This window comes from Olea europaea, chromosome 17, assembly GCF_002742605.1.
Source record: "Olea europaea var. sylvestris chromosome 17, O_europaea_v1, whole genome shotgun sequence".
In the NCBI taxonomy this organism is placed as follows: Eukaryota; Viridiplantae; Streptophyta; class Magnoliopsida; order Lamiales; family Oleaceae; genus Olea; species Olea europaea.
The window spans coordinates 5,518,984-5,527,458 of record NC_036253.1 but is presented as its reverse complement, the minus strand read 5'-3'; the positions used below and the strand labels follow the sequence as shown (position 1 = coordinate 5,527,458).

At 31.8% G+C, this 8,475-nt stretch overlaps 1 protein-coding gene across 3 annotated transcripts; it reads left to right on the top strand.

Annotated features, from left to right (window-relative positions):
• The first annotated feature begins 1,422 nt into the window (after nt 1-1,422).
• LOC111366162 (50S ribosomal protein L17-like) lies at nt 1,423-5,977 on the top strand. 3 transcript variants are annotated; one of them, XM_022986854.1, is made up of 7 exons: nt 1,423-1,615; nt 2,902-3,672; nt 3,762-3,816; nt 4,401-4,451; nt 5,155-5,246; nt 5,329-5,406; nt 5,625-5,977. In XM_022986854.1, exons 2-7 carry the CDS (start codon nt 3,617-3,619, stop codon nt 5,773-5,775), a joined length of 483 nt encoding a protein of 160 aa, XP_022842622.1. In that variant the 5' UTR covers nt 1,423-1,615; nt 2,902-3,616; the 3' UTR covers nt 5,776-5,977. The 3 variants fall into 3 exon arrangements, with proteins under 3 accessions (XP_022842622.1, XP_022842624.1, XP_022842623.1); XM_022986856.1 differs by having other exon boundaries at nt 1,426-1,615; nt 3,598-3,672; XM_022986855.1 differs by having other exon boundaries at nt 1,426-1,615; nt 2,926-3,672.
• Nucleotides 5,978-8,475: the final 2,498 nt, after the last annotated feature.

Here is an 8,475-nt window from a genome sequence, read left to right as displayed (position 1 = left end):
TCATAATTTTTCAACCACATGTTTTATCAACTTTTATAAAAATTTTGATTTTAATCCTTACCAAACATAGCTAAGCAAATACGAGAAGTGAAAATTACACCTGACCTTACATTTTAACTTATCAATACAAAAATCAAATTTTAAGTTCATTCTTTCGAAGATTTGGTATTTTTTATTCATCCACCCCACCTCACTCCTTGACCCTAATTCCTTTTTTATCGAAAAAAAAAGTCACAAAACTTCTCACCTTCCTCATTCTCCACTAGGGGTTGTTTCTTCCTTATTTGATATGCTTATTTAGAATTTTGCGATGATTTTTGCTGGTGGCGACGATGGTGGAGTGGTACTAGTGACAATATTGCCGGTGGTGCTGGTGGAGTTGAATGTGATGAAGGGTGTTTGTGACCAATTATTCGAGTAATTGTGACCAATAAAATGGTTAATTTATAATCAATAAATAATATGCAATCAATAAAATAGATAATTTGTTATGAATAAATAATATGTGGTTTAAAAAATGTATGATCGTGACTAAGTTTGTAATTATGACTTATAAATTGCTATTATGACCTTATACGATTTTTGAATGTAACCATAATTTTGAGTTATTGTCATGATTTTTTTAAAAAAAAATTCATGAATTTTTTTTATTTTTGAAAGCACATATTTATCCCTGTTTGGTGCCCATTATTTAAAAAATAAAAATAAATAAATAAAAACGGAGAAGAAGAAGAAGTTTTAAATAGTATTTTAAAAGAATGTGTGATTAAAAAATAGTAAAATATTTAGAATTTATGTGCAAAATATTTTATCATATAAATGTGTAATTGAAAATGTTGACCCCAAAAAATACGCTAACAGGTATCGAGTTCAGTAGACTTCCACGTAAGCAGATTCTGGTGGGCTTTATACGGATGCTCAATCGGAGATTTGACGATCAATTACTTAAGTGGATATAGAAATGAGGTATTCACGATTGAGAGCAATTGAAAAAATAAAAAGGATGGCCTAAACGAGCATTCATAGAGAGAAAATAATAATGTATGTTTGAATGTATATTTTTCCATCATTCACAATGTTGCAAAAGCTGCTATATATATATATATATATAGTCAACCATCTTACTTTTCTAACTGACATATTTGACATCCATTAATGCAAAAGTCACATAAGTCATTTCTAAAGATACACTCATCAGACCTGCTCTAAAAAATACAATCACTTCGATCACTGAAAATAGGATGGAGCCTCGACCAAGAAAGAGTTTGCCTTGAGGTCGATTTTAAGGGATGGGAGCACTTCGACAACGGATCTTTACAGAGATAGTGCCTCTATTGTCTGGCTTGACTACCACATGTATGTGTTGTACCTCCACGTGGCTTTCATTGGAGGCTTCACATATGATCGGTAATAGAAAATAATCCTGTATCAGAAATAGTTTTAAAGCAATGAGCAACAAACATGGCTTAAAGTACGTACTCTTCCTATGTATGAGAAACCAATTACCCGGCCCAATTTCTTCACTCGCTGGTTGAACCCTACAATTGTCTCTCCCGCCTTTCTCCGACTAGCTGGAGGAGTGTCTTGCTATCTTAACAAAGTCTCAAGCCTCTGGGTAATTTCTCAACTCTTCTCCATGCTCTTCAATTCTTTACGTTCTCCGCTATCTGCTCTCGTCCGAAATTGGAGCCATTTTTGGCTTCTGAGATTGTATATGTACAATTACTTACCTGTTTTTGGCTTAATTATATTTGATCTTAACTGGGATTTCGAGTGTCCTGTTTTCAGCAAATATATTTTGTTTCATTTTCTTTATATATATATATTGGTTAATGATTCTTGTGTGCTATAATTTTTTCTTGGCTATTTTCTAAAAATCTATCCAGAAGAACTTATAAAATTTGAGTAATAAGAAAACCAGATAGTCTTCATATATCAGCAGCTTTTATAATAAGAAAACATTCAGAAATGATTAGAGGAAATAGTAGAATGGTAATAAATTATAAAGACTAAATGACAATACAATAGATGATGCATATATAGAAGAAGATAATATAATTGGAACATATAGTAAAGACATAAAAGAAGTATTAGAAATTTTTAGAATAATTAAAAATTTACCTTTAGAAATACAAACATTCAAGAATCTCTCTGATCTTTTCAATTGTTTCTTGATTTAATGGCTTTGCGTTTTTATGCTTTATATAATTTTCTGGGTAAGTGGAAAACATTGTCATTCGTTGTTTTTTATAAATGTGAAGTAAATTGTTTGCATTTATAGTGATGTACTAATGTGCTGTTCTGAAGTAGAAATGTTTTTGTAATTTGGGTCCCTGAATTGAATCTTTGGGTGCTTTTGAAGATTAATTTGAATTTTCTATTGTTGTACTTTTTTTTTTCTTGGGTTGTTCTCAGATTCTTCTTGTGACGGGTTCTATGAATTGCTATTCCGTCAGATTTTTTTTATTTTTTATTTTATTTTAATATTGATTTTAGTTAAAAGGAACGTTGGAAAAAGTGTGTAGAAATGGAAATGGCAAACAATTATGTTACCCTTCTTACTGATGTCGAAAAAATTCGATTTCGCATTATTTCCACTCAAGGTGTATTTTCTTGCAAAATATCTGCCTCTCTTTCAAAGTTTCTTTTCTGTTTGGTGCTATAAGACTGTATGTGTCATTCATTGGAGATTTGTCGGTGAACATATACTTAATGAGTTATTATCACGTAGTAGACAACACCATTTATTGATATATAATGTGATCCTATATAAGGTGCTTTATAATTTTAGGAATATGGTGGGATGAATGGCTTAGTTGTTTTGCTATTAAGAAAGAATGGACAATTGACATTGTTGTAGTAATAAAAGAACTGTATTGAGTAGTATTATGATTTTATTAGGTAATTGAGTGTGATGGATGTCAGGATGTCAATAAGTACCCATTTTTGGAAATGGGACAGAGTTTGAAAATAGTCTCCAACAGCAATTTTTACTCCCTACCGCCGGAGAAGATTCTATCATTGAGAAAGTTAATGGGATTCCCAATGGCTGCTTAAAAGTAGAAGAATTGAGGGAGAATATTGAATATGGTGTAAGATAGGAATGACCTTCAGTGTCCATTTAAATTAGTTAACTCTATAATATCGATGGGGAGTGTAAATTTTAAGCAATCTAGTTTCTGCTAGAAGTTGTTCTCTGATTTGGGCCCAAGCCATAACTGATTTAAGCAAACTGGTTTGGGTGGTTTCACTTTCACATTAAAATAAAGTTGGCATAGTTTGGCATTTAATCAAACCAACTTGGTCAATTTTGGTTTCACTATTGTAATATACAGAACAATGAGCCTGAAAGGGGCATTTATTGAGCCATTAGATTCAAAGCATGGTTGGGAGTTGTTTATAAATGGTTTAGATTATAAATAAATAGAAATGTGGTGGATAAGTAAATATCACTTGTGAGCTCCAAGGAATATGTGGACAAAAATGGTTTGACCAATTATAAATAATTGATAAATGGTAACCTAACAAGGGCTTAGATGACTGTTAAGCCCACACCTGTAGTCTTCCATCTCTATTCAAACCACTCTTCAACTTCAGCATCGCACTCCGCCCGAAAATGACAAAATTCAGGAAGCTTAATCGACCTACAGGTCATCGAATGTCTATGCTCAGGTAAGATAATTTTTTCTCCTTTTTGTTCCTTTTTTTTGGGATTTTTCTTTGCTTTGAAATTTTTTAAGGGTTTAATTTTCTATGCACAGGACAATGGTGTCACAGTTGGTGAAGCACGAGCGCATTGAAACCACTATTGCTAAGGTAAACTTCTACGTTTTCATATACCATTTTTAGAATTAACGCAGGTTTAAATTTTAGATTTAATTTAAAATATAATCTTTTTATTAGCATATTTGCTGGCTTACACAAAAACAGAAATTTTTTTTTTTTCCAGAAAGATACCAAATAATTTGGGAGTGACAGTATATCGGGGCATTGATGTTTAATTGAAAAATGTTATCTAAATGTACTTAGGATTCTAATAATTTTGGTTTGACTGCCACCACTTCCTCAAATAATGAGGTAAGAAAAAGGAAAGAGCTGTTTTGTTTTCTGTATAACTAATCGTCATTTTCTATGATCATCTTTAGCAGATACTGAAGTCGAATTCTTGATTTTTTAATATTATTAAAAAATATGTATAACTCAAGAATTTGGTTACATTTATTTCATTTAACTATTACTTTTATCTGTTGGTTTCACTTTTTTATTTTATGTTTACTGGAATGTCGGATGGACAACCTGCTAAGAAGCTTTATGGTGTTAGTACTTTGGGCTAGGTCATTAATTACATGAATTGCCATGTTTAATTTCTTTCATTTTCCTATGTGTTAACTAATTTGTAGGCAAAGGAAGTCCGGAGGCTTGCTGATAATATGGTACAGCTTGGGAAAGAGGTTTGTAATTCCTGTTCTCTGATTTAAATGAGTTTATTAATTCAGATTCTGATGACAAAGGATAAATTTGAACAAGTTCTATTTTTTTTAATTTGTTCCTTTCACCATTAAACTAATGTGAATCGGTGGTATGCAATTACATTTTGTAATTACGGTCATTCTGCAATGTTAAGAAGGATAAGATGGTATTATGTTTCTGAGGTTCATGAATTGGCTATCCCCAGCTTTTAAGTTTGTATAGCCCTAGATATTGAATTCTGATTTGTATTAGTTGGTTCTCATCTTTATGTATACTCACATTTTATTTTACTTTCTTCTATAACTTGTTTTTGACAAGATTTGGTGGAATGTAAATATGTAAATCTCTTTGATAGGTTATTCTATCAACGTGCACGAACAGAGTGCTGTATACTATTATTACTTTGATTTGTTTGCTGAAGCATGTTTCAAGAAAAAGCCTGAATTTATTCGAACTCCATGATAATGAGTTGACAAATGTTTGATAAAGTGAAATAATAATATACTTCTATGCTTTCTAGCATAATGGTAAACCAGTAGTTCAACCTTTCGAACCTTCGGAAATATTTTCTTGGAATTAGATAAAAAAAGCTCTGATTATATAGAAGTCAGACAGAATTTTCATAATATCTATATCTAAGTGCATTTTTTAGTGTTTAGTTTTCTGACACAAGCCAAATTATAGGGTACTCTCAGCGCTGCAAGGCATGCTGCTGCCTTTGTACGTGGTGATGATGTCATTCACAAGTTATTCACGGAGTTGGCTTATCGATACAAGTGAATTTCAAACCTGTTTACTTTGTCGTGCATTTTTTTTACTTCTCATTGTGATATAAGTTAATACATTTCTCATTTATAGAGAGAGAGCTGGTGGGTACACGAGATTACTTCGAACCCGAATTCGAGTTGGTGATGCTGCACCAATGGCCTATATTGAGTATGTCTTCTGTTAATGGAGGCACGAGCTTGTCATCTGTTCACATATTAATAATTGAGCTTTTAAAGTCATAAGAAGTTTCATATTTCACGAATCATGGAGAGAAATTCTTTATAGAAGAAAATTCATCTTCTTCTGAATATCTATCGTACAGCTCATTAATATGAATGCATTTTAACTGTATTTCCCGGTTTGGGTTCTATGTTGTTTCCTGGCAGGTTTATAGATAGAGAAAATGAACTTAGACAATCTAAACCACCAACTCCGCAACCTTCTCAGAGGGCTCCCTTAGATCCCTGGACAAGATCTCGACTTACCAGACAATTAGCACCACCCAAAGAAGAGAAAAGCTCCGAAGCTGAGAATTAAGTTACAATGATTTTGAAAGGTTTTGTTTTCATCTTTCTATTTGATATGTAACCTTTTGTAATTCTGTAAAGGTGAAATTTTTTTTCTTCCTCGTTAGCGTTTAATGAAATACTGGGATGTCAGATATGGTAGAATCCACTATGAGTGAAATAATGCAGATTTGGATTTATCGTGGTGCTTACCATGTTCGAACTGGCTTTTATTTCATTCATTAGCATCTTGATAAGCTTCCTCACAAGAGTAGATGCAGTAATAGGTAATAGAAAAAGACACAATAGTGTCTCTTTACTAAATGAATTGTGCCTATGCTCCTCAAGGGCATATTCAACCGACCCATATCCTTTTTCAATTGTAACATTTGATATTTACTGTCAATTAAATTGGTGCTAAGAAAGTGCATTACCTTTCGAGCTATATATGCTTGTAGTTGAATTAATGTATTAATCATTTAACTACTTGAAAGTGACTACACATACGGGGGATGTTCGATAGTTTTTGATAGATGTTTTAGCAGATTTTGATAAAAATCAACGAAATATGTGATCAAAAAGTTGGTAAAAGTCATAAGTTTTATGAAATGTGTAGTTAAAATTAAAGTTTGATAACTTGAAATGTTGAAAAAAATTTAGCATAGTTTTATCCAATTCTACGATGTAAAGGACTATCTAGTCGTGAGTTCTCTGTTAGAATAGACAAGGCAGTTGGAAATTGATCCGTGCAATTTGGAAAAAACAAAAGATTTCATAAATAATATTTTGGAAGACAAAGTTCAGGCATAGAGACATCAAAAAAGAAATAAATAAACCAGCTATTGATTATGTTTATGAAGGAATTTGCAAAAATCAATTACTAAAGTTAACATGTATATTCTTGAAATTTGTTGTAAAAGAATTAAAAATTGAATTAAAGATTTAAACATTAAAGTCATTATTATTTTAATTTATTCTTCAGTTATTGATCTTTTCTTTTTAAAATAGAGATTCAGCTATTTTGATTTCATATCCAGGATAATTATAAAAGGATGGTCATTTTTGTGTTCAGACACAACTTGAAAAGCTCTCTCTATATATAATAATCTTATATATTTAGTAGTTTTAGTAACTGGATAAAGGCTTGTTCTTTATGATCAATAAGATTCTTATTTTGGAGCAGCATAGACTGAAAGTTAGTTTGAAATCTTACGTTAAAGAGAATGAATAAATAAAAGAGCTTTAATCGATTAATATTTTAATGTTCAGTTGAACTTTTCCACATTATTTGTCTCAATCAAATTATTGTATCTTCAAATTCAGTGATCAGTTTAACTTGCGAGGTTCCTCATGCGATAAAAGACAATCATCCTCTAAATGAACTAAAAGTTGCATAAAATGGTGACTAAACCATGATTATGATAAAACACAATTTCTGGCTCTTCTGGATAATGCATGACCATTCTTCTGAGTGCGAATTGTACATCTTCCGGATAATGAATAACAATGTATCGAAATCTAATCAATTTAGGGAGGCTGATATAAGCAACTATAAAAGAATGGAATGGAATGAAATGCGTTGATTTGGAAGAGCAACTTGCTTTCAATTCCGTTTTAGTGTCCGAATTTTTTTGACAGGGGAGGTGACCAACTCTTGAAAGGGTGGGGGCCCCACTTTTTTTTGGGACTTTTTAATTTACGGGGGATCCACGGCATGTGAGAGGTTGTCAACCATTCGGATAAAAAAATTTGGGCAAAGTAGCAAAATTCATTTGCTTTAGGGTGACTATATAAGTCTCCGTTTGGCCCCTATTAATTTTCATTTCATTTCTTTCTTTCTTATTTTCAACGACACAATCTTTCATAAAATAATATTACATGTAAATCAAAAAAAAATTCTTCTTTTTCAACCACTCATTTTTTCAAAAAAACATTATTCCACCTATTTTCATTCCTACAAAATGTGGGTCAAACGGGGGCTAAAAGCTTTATAAATAAAAGATTGTTTAATTGTCACGTTTAATTTGGAAGATTGTTTATTTGTCACTTGTTTATTTTAGTGTGAAGCGTAAATGAAGATATTCTTTCAAAAAAAAAAAAAAACAATTCACTTGTAGAAAATATTGATGGGGGAGATATCGAATAAAGTAGCTTTTAATGTTGCACAACTTCCAAGTGATATAGGACCAAAGATACAAATTTTGGATTACAATGCTAATATTTTGGATTAAATTCACAGTAGAAAACTCGTCCGAACTTGATTACATTCCATCAGCACTAGACATCATTCCTAACTCCGTCACTGTGCATAATGTTAATAGTACTTACACAAAAATAAAGCTACACGACTTTTAAATTGTTATGAAAGTAAATGATTTGTGTACTGAAAGAATTAACTTTAATATATTTATATATTCAATTAATTTTTTGGTACACAACTTATTTTCCGGAAAAAATTATTCCGATATTATTCAAGTTAGATTCTCCATTGCCATAAATAGGAGATGTGGTAGTCGATTGTGCTTGTGAAGTAATCCTTACTCGTTATTTTATTTATGGTTATCAAGACTTAACAAAGATTATACTGATAAAGGTGACTCGATGAGTACTTGAACTTGCCATATATCCACGGGCACCAAAAGTAGCAGCTGGCTTGTCCTCGAGGAACTCGACCATTGCAACCCATTGACCCGAAGCCAAGATATGCAAGTATCTGTTGAGGGATAAAATC